The 20,525-nt window shown below is 41.6% G+C and overlaps 1 protein-coding gene across 1 annotated transcript in view; it reads left to right on the plus strand.

Moving 5' to 3' along the window:
- Positions 1-19,883, plus strand: part of ARHGEF6 (Rac/Cdc42 guanine nucleotide exchange factor 6) — a 142,702-nt gene extending 122,819 nt beyond the window's left edge. The window contains exons 15-22 of the mRNA XM_008159144.3: positions 1,029-1,174; positions 2,238-2,363; positions 4,148-4,168; positions 5,518-5,611; positions 6,530-6,619; positions 8,786-8,885; positions 16,369-16,423; positions 17,571-19,883. Coding sequence (XP_008157366.1) covers positions 1,029-1,174; positions 2,238-2,363; positions 4,148-4,168; positions 5,518-5,611; positions 6,530-6,619; positions 8,786-8,885; positions 16,369-16,423; positions 17,571-17,711 — 773 coding nt within the window. The 3' untranslated portion in view covers positions 17,712-19,883. The remainder of the gene's footprint in view (positions 1-1,028; positions 1,175-2,237; positions 2,364-4,147; positions 4,169-5,517; positions 5,612-6,529; positions 6,620-8,785; positions 8,886-16,368; positions 16,424-17,570) is intronic.
- The last annotated feature ends 642 nt before the right edge of the window (positions 19,884-20,525 follow it).

Here is a 20,525-nt window from a genome sequence, read left to right on the forward strand (position 1 = left end):
AGAGAAGTCTCCTGGTCATTCAAAAGCCTCAGCTTTGTCATTAGTTTCAATTTTCTCTTGCATTAGAGCTACTTGTTAGAGCTAAGAAATAACAAAATGGACTTATGTTAATGCAATTTTCTCCCCTTTCTGCCATCTATTCTCTGGTGGAAGAGAAGCCAAAGACATGGAATTTTATCAGCAATTTTATCATCAGCCTATGAATTAGCAAGATTTTATTATGTTTCTAAAAAGTGCTGAAAAGCCATAAAACTTTTTTCACAAATTGAGAAAATGCCTGGCTCCCTGACATTTTAGCCTGTTGTCCCTTCTGCCAGGTCAATGGTTTGTACTTTATGTACTGATATGGTGCAATGGTGAACACTGGGATAATGGCCCCAGGCCTTATCCCCCTTTTTCCCAATAGGGAGTTAAAGATTTGGTGTTAGGTGTAACCAGTCTTAATTGGATTTTGTTTCAACTTTGATATTGGGTAAAACTACAATATTCTCACTTTAGATTATGAATTAAATGGACTCTATACTTAAATTTTTGGATTGTGAGTTTGTTTAGAGTGAAGTTTTATACTACTTCTAAGATTCCGTAAGCAGTAGAAATCAAGGACAGATTTATAAATCAGATATAACTATTTCTTTATTATCACAGCGTATCTGTTCTTTTTTTTTTAAATATATTTTATTGATTTTTTACAGAGAGGAAGAGAGAGGGATAGAGAGTTAGAAACATCGATGAGAGAGAAACATCGATCAGCTGCCTCCTGCACAACCCCTACTGGGGATGTGCCCGCAACCAAGGTACATGCCCTTGACCGGAATCGAACCCGGGACCTTTCAGTCCGCAGGCCGACGCTCTATCCACTGAGCCAAACCGGTCTCGGCTGTTCTTTATATTGTAGTTTCAAAAAGGTTCTCCCATAGGTATAAGAACTCCTGAAAATATACAATTAATTCCAAGTTGTGTGATGTGTTTTTGAATGAGGCAAGCTCAAGGTTCTCCTTGCCTTTTGTTTCCAAATGCGGGTGATGCAGGTCACATATTAGAGAGAATTGTGGTCCACTGCAGCAACAACCAGGACTTCCAGGAATGGCTGGAACAGCTGTATAGACTGATTAGAGGACCTGCCTCCTGCAGTTCATTATCCAAGACATCATCATCATCTTGTAGTGCTCATTCTGTAAGTAGTCCATTTGTTCTGTCCAGGGATTACTGAGTTGTCAAATCCTGTCTGCTGAGGACTTATAAGAAGCAGTGAACATGCCCTTAATCTTTGGGTAGTCTATATCTGTAGGTTTTGAAGTACAGTTAAACCTCACTAATTCAGATTTCTTGTTGTAGAGAGAGGTCCACCTAAATTAATACAAAGTTTTACTTAAATGTGTGCAGTTTAGTTTGACCTTAACTTGGACTACCAACTAACTGCTAGCAATGTTTTTCTAACCAGAAATCCTGCTAAAATGTTTTAATGATAGACAAGATTTATTTTTATTTAGCAACTATTGTTCTCATATTAATAATGTGCTAAGTCAAAACCAATAGCTTATCTTCATAAGTATTGAAGCATCTCCATGTAATCTCATTTATACTATCATATTCACTCAGTAGCCTTCAAGGGTAAACTCTTAGTATTGCTTTCTTCCAAGTTATCATAAATTTAGCTATTCATGGAATTTGAATTGAAATTTTACTGTACTTGCTGAGTGATATCAAAGATATGCTGTGTTGTCTATTAACACTCAAACCTGTGATATCAAAATTCCAGTTTGGGGAACTGTGTGTTGTGGTAGGAAGAACAAGGGCTTTGGCATCAGATCTGGGTTCAAATATTAGCTTTGCCAATTGATGGCTAGTTATTTCACTTTGTTACAGTTTGTCTTATGTTTGTTCTGATGAAATGACCAATTTAAGTATCTAATGAGTGCTAAACATATAACCAAACTCATTAAATTTTGACTATTCTCCCTTATAAATGAAAAAATAATTCTGATGTTAATGAAATTGCCGAAGAGAGAGGGAGAACAGGATTATGGGATATTGAGTTCATTTAGTACTATTCCATAGAGACCCCATAATCTTGACTGGAAAGTGCAAGTTCTCAAACTGGAGATTTTTGTTTTTTGTTCTTTCCTTTCTGTGGCTGGCACTGCTGGTCCAATGACACTATTGATGTTCTCTTACTGTGGGGCATAAGGTTGGCTTCCAATGGCAGATTGCCAACATCTCATCAGATATTTTCCCAGTCTTTTAGCTCTACTGGACAGCCCCGAGGACCCTTGGAGCCTCCTCAAATTATAAAACCATGGAGTTTAAGTTGTCTACGACCTGCTCCTCCACTTAGACCATCAGCAGCACTAGGTTATAAAGAGGTAATTTTACTATATATGATATAAAATGTTTCTGACAAGCTAATTTTGTAGCTTATTACCAATAGTTCTGAGGGAATGTGCTTAGAATTTATGCTAGGTGATACATGTCAGTCAATCTTGAATTGCTTGATTCACTGATTTTTTAATTTCGTTTTTAAAAAATATTTTTATTGATTTCAGAGGGGAAGGGAGAGGGAGAGAGAGAAATATCAATGATCAGAGAGAATCATTGATCGGCTGCCTCCTGCATGCCTCCTGCTGGGGATCGAGTCCACAACCTGGGCATGTGCCCTTGACCAGAATAAAACCTGGGACCCTTCAGTCTACATGCTGACGCTCTATTCACTGAGCCAAACCAGCTAGGGTGATTTTTTTAGTTCTTAATTTTCCTTTTCCTCATTATTTATCTACAAATATTTATTGAATTTCCACAGGGTTTATGTGTACTGAGTTTCCCCAACCTCCTCTTGAGGTGCCTTTGGTTTACCTTTATGATGATATGATAATTTTTAGATTGGTGGTGATGTATACACATCTCAAACAAGAGCCACTTCATTAGAGTTGAATTTCCAACCAAGCAGACACAATTCTGCTTTTTGGATCATTTCGATCTATTGAACCAAATCAGTAGAGTCTTATGGGAACAAGCCATGTGTCTGAAGTATGAAAGTCTGAACTATTTGCTAGAGTTGAAAAAAGAAAAGAATTTAACAAAAGGAATGTCTTTAAAAAAGAGTCTTCTAAGTCAACTGTAGAGGACATTTGTATTTGGGTAGTGTGGGGATTTCAAGGCTTTTTTTTCTCTCGAAGTTGCAATCAGGAAATGTCAGTCACTAGCTTCCATAGCTGTGTGGAGTTTACCTTTTCCATCCAAATAGTCGTTTTTTTCCCTTAACCTGTTGCTCATCATTTTAGCTTTTAGAAAAGATCATCATTTAAATGTAACTGTTCCTTAAAATGGTCTTAGTGAGTGAAGATTTAAGTTTATGACAGTTGTGAGACACATCTTAGAGTTATGATGCAAAGACAGCATATATTTGTCTATCATATGTGTTTTGATGAATGATGAAGACTTAGCTGAATTTTTAGTTTGTTTTTATTTGAAACACATGCTACTGTTTCGATTGTTGCCTCAACTCTTAGTGTAGTAAAAATGGAACAATATTTGGACACTGGAGAACTATTTTATCCTTTTAACCCAACATGATAGGAAAAATAACTCTTGAGCTATTTTCATTATGTACCTTTTTTCAGAATTTGGCCAGGAAACAGTCCCACAGGTTTGCTTTGAAAATTGACCTGTGATACTTGCAATCATCCAATTTTTTTCTTTGATTACCTAAACCAGGAGTACTACTTGATAGTCATGTAGGTCCCCTCTTTGATGATGGATATTTCGTAATTGTCAGTTACTAAATTCAAATTAAGGTGAGCTTTGAGGGGTAAAATTGACTTAATCCTTCACAGAACTAATCCATTAAAACTAAGGCATGATTATTTTTTTCTGCTGGGAGAAGAGAGTTATTAATAAATTCTTACTATGCAGTGTGTATTTTAGTTATTTTCAACATTTGTTATTCTTCACAGAACTGTATTCCTTGGGCTTTTGCATGATGATATTGCATCTAAAACTAATGTGGGAAACGTGATGATATTCTCTCTGTGTAATTTATGATAACACTAACATTTCAAATGTTGTTTTAGAACTATTGATAAATGGATTTGGTCATTGTAACCATTGATCTCTCACGCTCATCTTCTCTTTCTTTACATATTCACTTTAGAGGATGTCTTATATCTTGAAGGTAAGGGTAGAACACTATCTTTGGCTTACAGTGACATCATATTGTGCTGTAACCTTATATGAATGAAGCTTTCCTTTGTGCTTGTTTTGTCCCTTGTTATTATTGGTAGCTAAAATATGAAGATGCAATTCTGGCATGTAAGTATTTTCTTCAAAAAGCAGGCTCTTGTGAAATACATATAAAACTGTCATTTTATAATGCTTTAAAAATGTCTGTTTTCCTGTATTTTAAAGTGATTGTTTCTGTTATTTTTGTCACATGTGAGTTTTTCATGTCTGTCGTTTTATGCATATGGCAAAAACAAATTCAATAATTGATATAATTTATATATTTTTAAATCTACTAATTAAAAATATAGCTTTATATATGTACTAGAGGCCCAATGCATGAAATTCGTGCAGGGGACAGGGGGTCCCTCAGCCCGGTCTGCACCCTCTTGCAATCTGGGACCCCTTGCTCCTAAATGCCCACCTGCTTACTTCTTACCGCTTGGCTCACTGCTCCTTAGTGCTGCTGTGAAGGCGGGAGAGGCTCCCGCCACCCCCGCTGTGCTCGCCAGCCATGAGCCCAGCTTCTGGCTGAGCGACACTCCAGCTGTGGAAGCGCATGGACCACCAGTGGGCAGCTCCTGCGTTGAGTGTCTGTCCCCTGGTGGTCAGTGTTCATCATAGCAACCAGTCGTTCTGCCGTTAGGTCGATTTGCATATTGCCCTTTTATTATATAGGATATTGAGCTTGGCTGTAAGAACGTTACTCCTAACCCAAAATTATTATCAGGAAGTCCTTCATTTGGCTCTTCTCTCTGACCATGGGGAAATTAGTCTCTTGGTCTTAATTTTCCCATCAAACAAATAGAAATTAATATTCTTCATTGTGGGACTATTGCACAGGAAGATTTATTTAAATCATTTCAAGCTCTTTGAAAAGAGGTATATACTACAGTAGTAGTTACAATTTAATTACTATTTAATTCCCTTAATATTCTATCAGTGGGGAATATAAACCAAGTTAGTAATACTGTATTTCTGTAGGATTGACATCCATTACTTTCTCTGCAGATGATACCCTAAAGGCATTTGGTCTCCTGAGAATCTGCTGCATTTTTAGTAGGCATGCTCCAGTCTTACTCCCATCTTTATAGCAATTGAGAGGACAATGTCATTGCCTCTGTTTTACTTAACCTTTCAGAGTTTATTGGAACCATTTTTTAAATTGTGGATAGTATTACATTTTGATGCACTCCTGAGACTGTCAAAATAAGAGAGAGCCATTTTATTTAATTTTATTTGCTCTTTTTAATTTTTTGGGGGTGATAAGTTTAATTCATAAAGAAACCTCTATTCTTACAGGAATCTAGTAAAAGCCCCAAAACCATGAAGAAGTTTCTTCACAAAAGAAAGACTGAAAGAAAGCCATCAGAAGAGGAATATGTAATTCGGAAAAGTATGTGTTTTGTACTTTCTGAAAATTGGTAATGGATTAAATAACAAACAATTTTTTTAAAAGCAGATGATTAGAGCAATCTCCACCCCCCCCCAGCATCATCTGTTACATAACAACAAATGCATGGAAAGGTTTGTTTACCTTTAAATTTTTTAAATAAGTTGCCTCCTGCTGTACTTCTTGTCATCTGAGGCAGACACCATCTATATGGTTTTCATGTTGAATATTTTGCCCACCTGGTTTAGAACCATTAAAAGGAGCATTTGCGCTGGATACATTTTCCCCTCTTAGTTTCTCGCCAGGGGTGACAAAACTGTGTGTATTAGTTGAAAATATAATCTGGATAAGTTGTTAATTAACTCTAGCTTCTGCATTCCCCTCCCTCACCGTCACCACACACTTGGGTATGCACGTCAGCATATTAACAGGGTTTTGCCATCTAGTCATTTCAAGAATGAGTTGGAAGAAGAGGAAGGAAGAGGGAGAATCAGTAACTATGGTGGTTGGTTGGGAAAATGTCTAGGCTTAATGTAGATAGTTTCCTAGAGAAGGTGTGCCTTGAAATTTGAAAGAGAGGAAGGATGTGTTGTATTGGATGAGAACTGAGGCTGGTATCAAGCCCAGTGCTGTAACTTTGGCCGTGAAAAAGAGACTGACAGGACTCCCCAGTTTAGAGTTCTGGATGGGCTTCAGGAGCATGCCACCCTTAGTGCTGAACTCACTGACGCTGGTCCCAGTTCTCCTTGGGGATAGTGTCACTCTCATTCCATTATGAGAATTGAACAAGCTTTTGCTCCTGTATTTCAGAAACACCACTGGTCAGAGAGGCAAGTCCATAGCAGTGAAGTTCAATACATAATTTTGAGACTCCAGAGGCATATATCACTATGAAAAGTAATTATTAATTAAATTTGACAGGTACAGCTGCTCTGGAAGAGGACGCTCAGATTCTCAAAGTGATTGAAGCCTACTGTACCAGCACAAATATTCAACAAGGTCATGGCTCAAGTAGGTTCCCCCAAACCACAATTTCTTTTTTACTGCTCACTGCCTCTTAAAAGAAGAGAAAAGCAACCCACATTGGTGCAGGGTATTTAAGGCAGGTGACTTGGTGCAGAGGAGCAGTGCAGAGGAGCGGTATAGGACTGCATCTTTCAGATAAGGTGGTTTGACCTACCAAGCGGTTTGTTTACCCAGTTTCTTTTCACCCAGAGAGAAAGAGAGATGCAAGAGTAAAAAAGTTGGAGGTGATAGAAATGAAAAAAAAATTTTTTTTTAAAGTCATTCTCCTTTGAAGTACACAGATACCTTCATCAACACTAGTTAGGAATTAAAGAGCCCAGAGAGTTCCTGTGTCTGTGAACTGATGCTAATCTCTTCTTATAGGCAGATCTGGAAAGGAAGTCAAAATACTATCTTTGATCAGCTGCATATTTAAGCAAACAGTGCTTCACCAAACTCAAGTTTCAAAGTTGCTCTGAAAATCTGGAAATATAGCTGCTTAGCAGGGGCTGTTCGAATGTATACAATTTATCAGGGAACTATTAGGTGAGGGTATTTCCCTGAACAACTTTCAGGTTACAAAATGAAAGCAAGATAGTTTTCTGATTCATCTTTTTGCTTTTTAAAAAGCCAGGTCACATCAATCATGTCTCAGGACAGGTTATGTTGGGATTTGGTATCTGTGTAAGAAATGAATTCTCCATCATGCTCCATTTTGGACAGCCATTGACACATCTCGAGTGTGGGAGGGGATCACTTAGGTGGACTGCCTTGACATATGCTTTTGAAGTGACTGTCTCTAAGACTGTCATAAAGAAAATGTTCAATGTGGAAGTTGGCAGATTTGATCATAAAGAGGGGACTGTCACAACTTCTTCTTCACAGGCAAAACCTGGCTGTGGCTTTGGGCATACCCAGCTCTGCTAACAAGTTTTGAAGAGCCAGAAAAGGGAAGTGAGAGCAGTTTTTATTGTGAAAAGTAGAAATGAGAAGGGTACAAGGAGACACCAGAAGCAACATCCTTCATGCAAAATCTGACCTCCTCTCCTCTTCCCACCACCCCTCTTCACATCAATAGAGTTGATAGACATATTTGGAGGTGCTGGCAGGTGCTCTGACCTAAAGAATCATATTTTGCCCCTCCGCAGCCTGCCTTTTACATGTGGAAAGTGTATAGTGCAGTTCTTGGCACACAGTAAGCCTTTTAGCATCGTGGTGACTACTACCCTTTATCCCGCTCCAGCCAGAAGTCCTGTTTCTCTAAAACTGATTGTTACTATTTCTTGCTGCATTCAGTCTGTTGGTCAGTCAGTCTGCTATCCATTTATTAAGTACCTATGAAGTGCTATGAGGTAGAAACATATCCACCTCAGGAAAGGGGGGGTGGTCAAGTGAAAGCAGTGAGTGTTCACTACATGAAGGAGCTTGGTTTAGAAGATAGGAAACCAGTGATTCAAGGAGACTCGAGATTGAGGGCTCAAGCTTCAGGAGGAAGAATCCAGAAATAAGGGGGAGATTGGATGTGCAAGAGAGCTGTTTGATTAGGTCCTATGTCTGTTCTGCCACCTCTTCTATCCCAAATCTTATAGACAGTCTGAGCAGAAAGAAGTGGGGATACCTGCATCTTTGCTGCTGAAATGATAATCTCCCAACTCTGGCTCTACCCTTGACCAAAAATGGTCTTTCCTGACCTCACCCTACCTTATAGGACTTCAAAGAGAACAAATGGGAGTGAGTGATATTTCTGAGGCCCTTTAAGCATGTTGTGTCACAGTGTAGTGTTATTCTAAATTTACTAAAATTATATAATGCCATAGCATAGGATGTGGTGTGCTATTTTCTGGAGATGTGCACAGACAAATGATCACTGGTCAAATTTTTGCTGTGGAAGAGGCAAAACAGGAAAAGATGGGGTCGTGAATACAGGTATCACAGTGGCCCTTTCACATAATTCTCTCCTCCCCAAGATTTAATCAATATATTTGGTCATTTAGAATTTTCTCAGGTCAGGAAGACTTAGTCATTAATGTTGGGTGACTGTCTGGGTGCAAGGTTATAACATGCTATTAATAAGGACCCTTCAATAACAATAGGAGAAAGGAACTGACACTTAAAAATAGTTCTCACTAAGAACTCTTCCCTCTCCACCTTCTTGCAACCCCTTATTTGTAGGTTCTCGCAAAGATTCAGTTCCACAAGTCTTACTCCCCGAGGAAGAGAAACTCATCATTGAAGAAACCAGAAGCAACGGTCAGACCATCATTGAAGAAAAGTGAGTAAAGTATACCAAACCTTTTCTGATTTGTCTAGGGCAGTGATGGCGAACCTATGACACGCGTGTCAGCACTGACACACGTAGCCATTTCTGATGACACACGGCTGCGCATGCCGAGGATGAAACATTTGCTGCTCCTGAGGATGAAACATTTGCGACTAGAGTCTTGGAGTTAGAGTCTAATCAGAAATGGCTACGCGTGTCAGTGCTGACACGCATGTCATAGGTTTGCCATCACTGGTCTAGGGGCTGGAAAGATGATTCTGGTAGGGCAATGTGCCTCTTGCAAAGCCTACACTGAAGGACTGTCCCTTCTTGTCTGAGACTGTGACCCTCTTTGCTGATCATGCAGTTGGGAGCCTTGGGAAGGTTATCCCCCAGCAAAGGGAAGGGGGAAGGAGAGACATAGGGGGCAGAATTCTCTTCATGGTGGCTGCCCCTGGAGCCCACTCCCCCATACAGTAAGGTGCTTCAGGATACATATGAATATCACTCTACATGGATGTAGGAGGCACCTGGGAAGGCCATGGCATCAATTTCCCTGCCTAGAGGGATGCTTCTCACATTTATTGAGTCAAGCACTGGACTTTCACCAACATGACCTCATTTAAAATCCTATAGCAATCAGTGAGATAAGCATTTTTTTCACCACTTTTACAGATGAGGAAACTGAGGTTCAGGGTGATTATGTCCCTGGCCTACCTTTGCACAGTAGTGAGGGTGGCCTAATGGGGGAAAATCAGCTTAAATAACTTATGGCTCATAAAATAAACACAAAGTAGCAAAATAATTCATTTGTTTAAACTTGAGTCATTTCTGAAATCAAGCCAAAATTTGCAGCAGACAGCATATTTCAAAGTGCTGGACGTCATCAGTGTACAACACTTTTCCATCTGGTGTACAGAGGAGTCATACGGCCAAGTGGTAAAGCACTTGGGCTTATGAGAACAACCCTGGTTCAACTCCAAATTCTACTACTTGCTGGCTGTGTGACCTGGGGCAAGTTCCTTCATCTATCTGTGCCTCAATTTCCTCATCTTTAAAATGGGTATGGTAGTTAATACTTTCCAGGTTGTTGTGAGCTTAAATGGAATAATAAGTGTGTATAAAGGTTAGCACATGGTAATCACTCAATATAAATGATTATACTATAATTATGTTATTTAAATTTTTATAAATTATTACAGCTGACATTCAATATTATATTAGTTTCATGAGTATAGCATAATGGTTAGATGCATATAATTTATGAAATGATCCTCAATAAATCTACTACTCACCTGGCACCACACATAGTTATTACAATATTATTTGCTATATTCCCTATGCTGTGCTTTACATCCCTGGTACTTGAGACTATTTTGTACCTGCCAATTTATACTTCTTAATCTTTTCACCTTTTTCACCCAGTCCCCAACACCCCTCCTATCTATCAACCATAAGTTTATTCTCTGTATTTGTGAATTTGTTTCTATTTTGTTTGTTTATTTTGTATTCCATATATAAGTGAAATTATATGGTATTTCTCTTTATCTGACTTATTTCACTTAGAATAATACCCTATAAGTCCATCTATGTTGTCACAAATGATAAGATTTCATTTGTTTTATGGCCAAGTAATATTCCATTGTATATGTACCACTTCTTTATTCAGTCGTCTATTGATGGATACTTAGGTTGCTTCCATGTCTTGGCTATTTTAAATAATGCTGTGGTGAGCATAGGGATGCATATCTCTTTTCATAATAGTGATTTGGATTTCTTTAGATAAATACCCAGAAATGGGATTGCTGAGCCATATGGTAATTCTAGTTTTAATTTTTCAAAGAACCTCCACACTCTTTTCCATACTGGTTGTACCAATTTGCAATCCCACCAACACTTGTTGTTTATTGACTTATTGGTGATAGCCCTTCTGACAGGTGTGAGGTGATATCTCAGTATGTTTTTTAAATTTAATTTTTCAATTCTAGTTTATATTCAGTATTATTTACCATTAGTTTCAGGTATATCTCATTGTGGTTTTAATTTGTATTTCTCTGATTATTAGTGACATTCAGCATCTTTTCATATATCTATTGGCCATTTGTATGTTGTCTTTGGAGAAATATCTATTCATGTCCTCTGCTCATTTTTTAATTGGTTTGTTAGTTTTTTTGGTGTTAAGTTGTATGAGTTCTTTATATAGATGGTTCCCTATCCTGTGCTTTAGGGGACCATCTGTGTTTTATGGCCAAGTAATATTCCATTGTATATGTACCACTTCTTTATTCAATCATCTGAATCATTTCATAAACTGATGGTTGTTGGCATCAATTCAACACCAACAGGAATTCCCAATTTGGGGTATAATGAAAAAGGAAACTTTATTCAGTGAAAACAGCTCAAACGTGTTATAGCTCAGTTATGAAGCAGCACAACTGTGAAACAGCCCAGCTGTGAAGCACTAGGGTGAGCCAGCAATGGGGCCAGGCAGCCTGGAGCCAACCCTCTCTCCAAATAGACAGTTGTGCTCTGCTCCAGTAAGACATCTTTTATGTTTCATCTTTGGTGGAAAGGGAAAGTGCACTCTCTGAGCCAGAGGGGAGCTGATTCATATAGACAGAAGTCCCTGCCTCTGGTCCCTGATTGGTTTGTCTTCGTGCAAATGAGGACTCCAAATCTTCACAGTTTGGTTAGTCCAAAAGGCACTATTCTGGTTGGTCAGAATGGAGACACTCTGTTTTTTTAGTGAAGATACTGATGGAAATATAGCTGCAAAGTTCCTATTATACGGGGAAAGCCTCAGTCCTATTGGTTGAAATAGGATTCCAGGAACTACTTTATAAGGGCTGGCTCAGATTGAAGAAACACCATGAAGGAAGGCAGTTCAATGCAGAATCAGGGAATTTAGTGCAGGCTTCTCCCTGAAGTGCAGTTTGTGTGAAATGCCCCTTAAATAGAAACTAGAGACCCAGTACACGAATTTGTGCATGGGTGGGGTCCGGCCAGTCTGGCCCCAATTAGGGCGGATCAGGGATGGGCCTGTCAGGAGGAGGAGATGGTGGGAGGTTGGCCAGTGAGTCCCACTCCTGATTAGGGTTGGGAGGCCAATGCAGGTGGGGAGGGGCTGTGGGTGGTGGGCTGGCTGGCCCCACCCCTGATTGGTGGGGGGGGGTGATCAGGGGCAGAGCTGGCTGGAGGGAGGGGCTGCGGGCTGATCAGGGTGGTAGGGGCTGATCCAGTGTGGGGCTAGCCATGGGGAAGGGCTTTGGGTGGTGGGCTGGCTGGTCCTGCCCTAGAATAGGGTGGGGGGCCAACCAGGGGCCAATGGCCTGAGGGAGGGGCCATGGGTGGTTAGCCAGCCAGCCCTGCCCCAGATCAGAGTGGGGATACCGATTGGGGGGTGGAGCTGGCTAGGGAGAGGGGCCACAGGTGGTTGGCCGTCCGGCCCTGCCCCAGATCAGGGTGTGGGGGCCGATCAGGGGTGGGGCCAGGTGGGGGAGGGGCTGCAGGAGGTTGGCCAGCCAGCCCTGCCCCCTATTGCAGTATGGGGGCAATCAGGGGTGGGGCCAGCTGGAGGGAGGGGCCATGGGGGGTTTCCCAGCCAGCCCCACGCCCAGATCTGGCCAGTTCGCTCGCCACAGTGGGCATCATAGCGACCAGTCATTCTGGTCATTCTGGTCATCCTGCTGGTTGGATTCTGGGCTTTTATATATAGAGACTAGAGGCTCGGTGCACGAAATTTGTGCATGGGGGGTCCCCTCAGCCCAGCCTACACCCTCTCCAATCCAGGATTCCTCTCACAATCCGGGACCGCTGGCTCTTAACTGCTCACCTGCCTGCCTGCCTGATTGCCCCTAACTGCCCCCCCTGCCAGCCTGGTCGCCCCCAATTGCCCCCCCCTGCCAGCCTGGTTGCCCCCAACTGCCCCCCTCTGCTGGCCTGGTTGCCCTCAACTGCCCCTCCCCGATGGCCTGGTCATCCCTTACTGCCTCCCCCACTGGCCTGGTCATCCCTTACTGTCCCCCTGCTGGCCTGGTTGCCCCCAACTTCCCCCCCACCAGCCTGGTTGTCCACAACTGCCCCCCCCTGCCAGCCTGTTTGCCCCACACAGCCTGCTGCTCAGTCATTTGGTTGTCCCTCACTAACCCCCCTGCTGGCCTTGTCGCCCCATGCAGCCTGTGTTTGGCCATCCTTCCAGCTGTTTCAGTCTTGACGGCCCCTGGCTTTTTATATATTAGCATGTGTCTTGGTATTGGCCTATTTGGGTTCATCTTGTTTTGGACTCTCTGTGATTCTTGGACTTTCATGTCTGTCACCAATTTAGGGAAGGAAGTTTTCCATCATTATTTCTTCAAATAGGATTTCAATCACTTGCTCTCCCTCTTCTCCTTCTCGTTCCCTTATGTTGCAAATGTTGACAATTGATTTTATCCCAGAGGTCCCTTAAACAATTCTCATATTTTTTAATATTTTTATTTTTGCTGTTCCAATTAGGTTTTCTGCTACTTTGTCTTCCAAATCACTGATTTGATCCTCTGCTTCATCTAATCTATTGTTGATTCCATTTCACGTGTTATTTTATTCCCATTTAATGTAATCTTCATTTCAGTTATTGTACTCTTTATTTCTGACTGGTTCTTTTTAATGGTTTCTGTTTCTTTTTGTAAGTTCTCACTAAGTTCATTTACTCTTTCCCTAAGTTCATTGAGCATCCTTATAATCGATGTTTTGAACACTGTATCTGGTATTATGCTTTCTCCATTTTGTTTAGTGCTTTTTCTGGAGTTCTGTTATTTCATTTGTGACATGTTTTATTGTCTCCTCTTTTTGGCTGCCTCCATGTGTTATTTTCCGTTTATTAAATGGTGGATTTGTTATGCCTTCCAGTCTTGGCAGAGTGTCCTTATATAGTAGGTGTCCTGTAGGGTCCAGTGGTACAGTCTCCCTGGTCACCTGAGCTAGATACTCCAAGGGTGTCCCTTATGCAGGTCGTGTGAGGCCTTTGATTATAGTTCAGCCTTGATTATTGATAGTGCATCAGTGGGTGGAATTGATCTTGAAGCTAACTTGCTGAGAGGACTAGCCGTGACTGCAGTGGATAAGCTGTTGTCTAGGGCCCGACTTCATGGAGTGGAGTTTGCTTTATCATGGCTCTTGTGCCTGCCAAATCCACCCTTTGGGTGTGTCATTTGTTAAGCTAATTGAGTGGTAGTCTTGTGTGGTTTGAAGCTGGCTACTAGGTGTATTGATTCTGGGGCCTCTTAGGTGGATCTCCAGTGGAGATCAATGCCAGCCACTGCCTGTGCCTGGCTCATGGCCACCTGGTAGGAGCTACAATGTGATTTGCAGTTGTTAGCTTCCTTTCCTTGGTGTGGAGGTGCCTGGGAGAAGCTATGTTATGAACAGTGGCTGGCTGCTACTAGTGCCAGGCTTGGGCATGCTCAGCAAGAGGAACAGAGCATGCCAAATCCAGCTGCTTCTTCTTTTGTGTTTGTGGACCTTTGATAGATTTTAGCTAAAATCTGCAGTGTGGGCTGAGGCCAGCGATTTGTGAGGAACAGCTAGTGAAAGATGTTTGCTCTATTGTGCAAGTTGTGTGCAGCAGCATCTCAGGGAGACTCCAGGGTGGGATGAGCAATTTTTGCCAGGTTGATGGATCTCAGACTTGGGGCCCACCTGCACCTGATGACTGGGTGGAGTATAATTATTATTATCATAGCTATATTAATCCCTCCTAAAACTTCATGTTTTCAGTGGAATGTGGTATTATCCACATTTTGTATGTGAAGAAAGACCAAGAGAAAATGAGAAGGAACTAGTTACCCAAGGTTAATGGTTTGCTAAGTGGTAAGATTATACTTGGAACCCAGATCTCTAAAGTCCTTGTCCAGGAAGAGCCAGAGAAGAAATTACTGCTTCACAACTCAGCGAGGGTGCTTTATCCTTTCATGGAATATACTAGGGGCCCAGTGCACAAATTCATGCACCTTGAAAAGAACTGTGGGCTGTGAGGCTGTGGTGGGCACAGGGGAGGGTCTCAGCCCATCCTCCGTGCCCCTGCTTGGCCCCTCCCACCCTGGCCTCCCATCCCCTGTCTGCCGGCAGCCCCTCTCCTGCTGCCACTGCTCCCACACACTGATGGCACCAGTCCTGCTCGCACCTGCTGACAGCGCAGAGAAATTTGGGCCAGTGCTGGCAGTGGGTGCGAGCGGGGCCAGCGCCATCAGTGAGTGCGAGTGGTGGCTGCTGTCCTGATTGCCCCTCAGGAGCAAAGGGAGGTGGAAAAGCCCTCAGGGATGATTGGGGCTGGCACCCACTGCTTGCACCCGCTGATGGCGCTGAGCAATTGGGGCCAGTGACAGCAGCAGGTGCAGCAGCAGCTCTGGCACCGGCAGTGGGTGTGAGCAGGGCCAGCGCCAGCAGCAGGTGCAAATGGCAGCTGCTGGTCCTGATCACCCCTCAGGAGCAGGGGGAGGTGGAGAAGCCCTCAGGGGCAATCAGAGCCAGCAGCCACCACTTGCACCTGCTGACGACGCTGAGCGATCAGGGCCAGCACTGGCAGTGGGTGCAAGAGGCGGCTGCTGGCCCCAATCACCCCTCCAGAGCAAGAGGAGGTAGAAAAGCCCTGAGGGGCGATTAAGGCCAGCAGCTGCCGCTTGCACCCGCTGATGGTGCTGAGTGATCAGGGCTGGTGCCAGCAGTGGTGCGAGTGGTGGCTCCAGCTCTGGCAGTGGATTCAAGCTGGGCCGGTGCCAGCAGGAGGTGTAAGTGCTGGGAGGGACCGCAGCATGCGGGAGCCATGAATTTTCAGTAAACACTGAAAGCTCGTCCCAATGACATCGACCGGTGCCCCACCTTGGTCTGGCACCCGCTCACCTGCTCCACCATCCTGCCATGGCCAACGCCTGCCATGTTCCATGCATGTCCCCTGGTGGTCAGCACATGTCATAGCAACTGGTTGTTCGGTTGTTCTGTTGTTTCGCCGTTTGGTCTATTTGTATATTAGGTTTTTATATAGGTAGATGGGATCTTCTAGAAATAATGGTTCTGCTTTTGTGTCTTGTAGGGTTGTGTTGGGTCATATAGGTGACAAAAACAATGCTATAGCACAGATATTGTATGATTGGTAGGGCCCTGTGATACTTATTATATGTTAGGTGATGTTTATTCCTGCCCCCAAAAGAGAAATAAAAAACCTGATGATAATCCCTAGGTTCTTTTTTTTGTAAATACTCAAGCTGGGAAGTGAGTGGCAAAGGAGGAGAGAAGTATAGGAAAGGTGCAATGACATGGAGTTTGCATTAGCATGCGTGGCGATGGTGGTTAGCCCATAACAACGAGGAACACAAGGACAATTAATAGCAGTATCTTCTCCGATCAGGTAGAAAATCCACTGTTTTTCAGGATCTGTATTTCTATAAAGCTGCTTTTCTTGTTAAGTATTACTTAACAATACTCCAGTGCCAGCTATTAATCTCTGAACTTTATGTTCTAGGAGCCTCGTTGACACTGTTTATGCCTTGAAGGATGAGGTGAAAGAACTGAAACAGGTAATGAAATATAAGTCTTTTTTCTCAGATCATAACTCCATCTTCCTTGTCACACACCAGTAGATGCCCTCAGGAAAGGTCCAGGAACAAAATGGTGAGGTGGGAATTTTTATTTTCCTTGTGTCATCAAGGTGGGTTTTGTTGATTTTACCATGTGGTCTTGGATAGAAACTTCTGAGGCTTGCTTCTATACCTATTTAGTTATTTACAATAGGGTCCAAAACTTACTTAAAACTTTCATGCTTCCTGATATTTGTTAACAGAATTTAAGAAAAGATAAGTAATTTGTGAGCATGTAATCATAATTATAAATCATAATTTGTGAGCTCCAGTGCAGATGTGATCCAGTGCTCCATGATCTTCACACTTCCTTAAGTTGGAGGATTGACTGTACCTAGTGACAGGGTAAAGGATGGGTTGAAAGGAAGAGAGGCCAGACTCTGAAAGACCATTTAGGACTTATTACAAAACTCAGGGTGAGACATGATGAAGTTCTGACGTGAGGTAATGCTACTGAGGCTACAGTGGAGGAAAACGAATGTAAAGGAAGGCACATTGCAAAGTTAGAGCCTGTGAAAAATGATGGTGTGCTTTTGGGATTAAAAAAGAGCCAGGGATTGAAGATGAATCTTATTACCTTGGTATCTAGTTTGATATGGTGATTCCCTTCATCGAGATCAGCAACCACAAAAGGAAGAGAAGTTTGGGGTGATGGAGATAGAGTTCACTTTAGGACATAATGAGTTTGAGGGGCTTGAAACATATCTAGGGGGAAATACCAAGTTGGCATTGGGGACTGTGGACCTAGTGCTCATGAGATGAGATGAAATAAGTACCAGAGAGATTTTGGAGGCCTCTTAAAAGATACTTGAGTTGAAAGAGAATAGACACCAAGTGAAAAGAGTATTGAATTAGCAGAGTGCCAGGGACAGAGTCTTAGAGAATGCTTGTATTTCAAGGAGGAAGAATTCAAAAGGTTTGTCAGAGAGAGCTAGGATAATCAAGAAGCTTCCTTGTGTTAGGAGCTGAGAGAAAGGATTTTGAGGAAGAAAAGTGTAGTCAGTAGTGAAGGCCACCAAGAGTATGAGCAGGAGGAGCCCTGAGAAGGGGTCCCTTTGTTTGGTAATCAAGTCTTTTCCCATCATAGGAGAATAAAAGAATGAAACAATGCCTGGAAGAAGAATTGAAATCAAGAAGGGACCTAGAAAAGCTCGTTCGGAGGCTGTTGAAGCAAACTGATGAGTGTATTCGGGCTGACTCCAGTAACAAGACCTCCATTCTTCCATAACCATCACTGTGTACCTGGGCAGAGTGTGCCTTCATGCATCTTGAAATGTCCATCTGAATGATTTGGCTGTTTGATCACATCCTTGGTTTTTATTTTGTATTTGAGTCAGCCCCCTTTCCTCTCTCTCTCTCTTTTTTTTTTTTTTTGGTTATTGGTTGGTTGGTTACATTTTTCCGGACAGGGATAAAAGCAAGAGGTGGTGTAGAAGTCTCCCCAGTGTTGTTTCTATTCAATAACAAAAGGAAAGCTAACGTAGGCAAATGACTTCATTGATCTTCTGATGGCCTTGAATTCATAGTGCCTCTTTAACAACCATTAATTACTCTTTTGGGCTGGCTACTATCACAAAGCTACTAGCCATGGATTATTAAAGGTGAATTTGACTTTTCCCCCAATGCTTTCCTGTACCTGGAAGCCCCTCAGTACCAAATTTACTGACAATAAAGCTTTTTGAGTTATGACTAGAGTAGAGTGAAAGACAAACACATTAGCCCAATGATCCAGCTGCCTTTCCTGGACCATCATTTGCCACCCCTCAATGCATTTTTTTTTATTACTACCTGATGTTGTCTATAAGACCAAGAAAATGGTAGCACCCTTATTCCTTTTGTGTTGGTTAACATTTAACTCTGTGGGTCAAAAGCAGTTGGGTCATTCATGCCAACACAAAATCCATTAGCAAATTGCACTGGACAGTCCTCCTTTCAGCAGTGAAGTTGACCACCTCTTCTCCAATACATAATAGAATTTTTCCCTACCCTTCTGCCTCATTGTAAGTTTTATATTTCCTCAGTGATTTTAGCCAACCATACCAAGTGGTGTGTAAAGTAGTATGCTTGTACTTTGCTTACTTTTAAAAAATAACAACTGTGAGCAGGTATCTACATTGCATATTAAAATTGCAACTTCTCATCTTTAAACAATTTGCCATTGAGGAGATATTGTATCCCAGCAGACAGCTTTAATTCACATTATTGGTCTCCCATATATGTTATGAGAAACTTAATATTCATCAGCCTCTAAGCATTATTTGTAGAAATGTGCTGTTAGTCCAGTTTGTATATTCAAGGGGGGCGGGAAGTGCCCCTCTAGTAGCTGTGTGTTGGTTACTAGTGAAGCAGATTATATGAACTAGTTTACTCAAGTTTCTCCTGGAATCAAATAATTGCCTTAGTAAGTATCTCAGAAATTAGAGCTGTGACATACCAGATTTAGAAGATGGTCACAGAAGAGTAGCATATACCCAAATTACTCCCAATTGAAAATCACTTCTCCCAAGGAAGTGAAATTTGGCCAGGTGGGGAAGATCACTGGAAAAAGAGGCAAAGGGATGTCTTCCAGATACATTTGAAAGGTGCCTATAAATATTGATTTTGCAAATATTGTTTAGAAACCAAACTTGAAGCTTGAACCTCTCAGCTTGCTAAACATTTTTCTTTCTAGTACTGAAGGTATCAAGTTCTGATAGCTGCATGGTATGGGACTGTTGACTGCTTTCTGCACAGCAGAAATTAACCATTCATAGGAAATAGACTATTCCTGTTGTCGAACATCAGCCAACCACACACAGCTGTCTTTGGAAGCTGAAGAGTGAAGATGTCTAAGAATTGGCTGTTGTTCCATTTTTAAGTACAGCAGTTTAGATATGCCACCCTTCAACTAAAAATTAAAAATAACCCAGATCTTAGCATTTGCTCTGTCTGTGGTTAGTCAATGGCTTGCAATAAATGTGCAAATTATATACATAGGAAACATTTTTGTGATTACAAAATATTTTAGCTGATAAGGTATAGCTTAAAATATTGAAAGGTCTTTATTTTAGAGTGACATATATAAATGCATGTTTTGGGGACTTGGCCCTTCTGATGAGAGGACCTCAGTTGTCTGGATAATGAAGCTTGTGCAGAGTGGTGTCCATGCTCACACACTAAACAATAATATAAAGGAAATGAAGCCATGTTAACCTGAGAGCAGTGTCTCCATAGTTGTGTTGTTTACAATACTCTATAAATGGGTTCCTGTTACCCTGTAATTAAACTGTTGCCCTTGGAGGCCTTTCAATTCCTCTTGTCATGTCCCTTCTTACACAGGCTCAAATTTTCTAACTTTTTATTTTGAACTTTTAAAATTGACATTTTCAATAAATAAGAATAACAATGCTTTATAAAATAAGTGCTGTGTTTTATCAATTTTATTCATTCATTCATTCATTCATTCATTTCTTTATTTAGCTAGCTGGTGTGCAGAAAGATTTCTCATGCTATGTCAACTTTTTTTCGTATTTCATTATCATCAGACACCCCCCCCAGGGCATATGATATTTGCTTCCCACTTTATACAAATAATACATGCCTTGAGACAGAACCTTCCTTAACTTCACCCGCTCCTTTTGGCCTGAACCTATAAACTGTCTGTATTTCTCACCATTTGCATTCTAATACTAGAAAAATATCCATTTTCCTGCTCAAGCTTATTCCTTGATCTTTAGTCTTATCCCCATCCCTCTTTGCATTTTGTAGGATTTTGCCAATCAGTGATATCCTATATTTTGACCATAGTTGGAATGTTGGTATCAAGAGTCAGGAAGGATATATTTTTCTAAAGATAGATGCTCTGGATATTATGTTTCTACTCAGCATCCATTCCTACCTTTTTATGTCCCCTGCCCCCAAGGCTAAAAAAAAATACACACCCAAGACTCCCCTGCAGCTAGGATTCTGGATACAATGTGGGTTCTGATACATTTTCAGTTCTGGCAATGATATGCTTTTTCACAATATTTGGAAGCCTTCAGTTAAGCAGAGGTTATCTTCC

The sequence above is a fragment of the Eptesicus fuscus genome, chromosome 1 (assembly GCF_027574615.1).
Source record: "Eptesicus fuscus isolate TK198812 chromosome 1, DD_ASM_mEF_20220401, whole genome shotgun sequence".
In the NCBI taxonomy this organism is placed as follows: domain Eukaryota; kingdom Metazoa; phylum Chordata; class Mammalia; order Chiroptera; family Vespertilionidae; genus Eptesicus; species Eptesicus fuscus.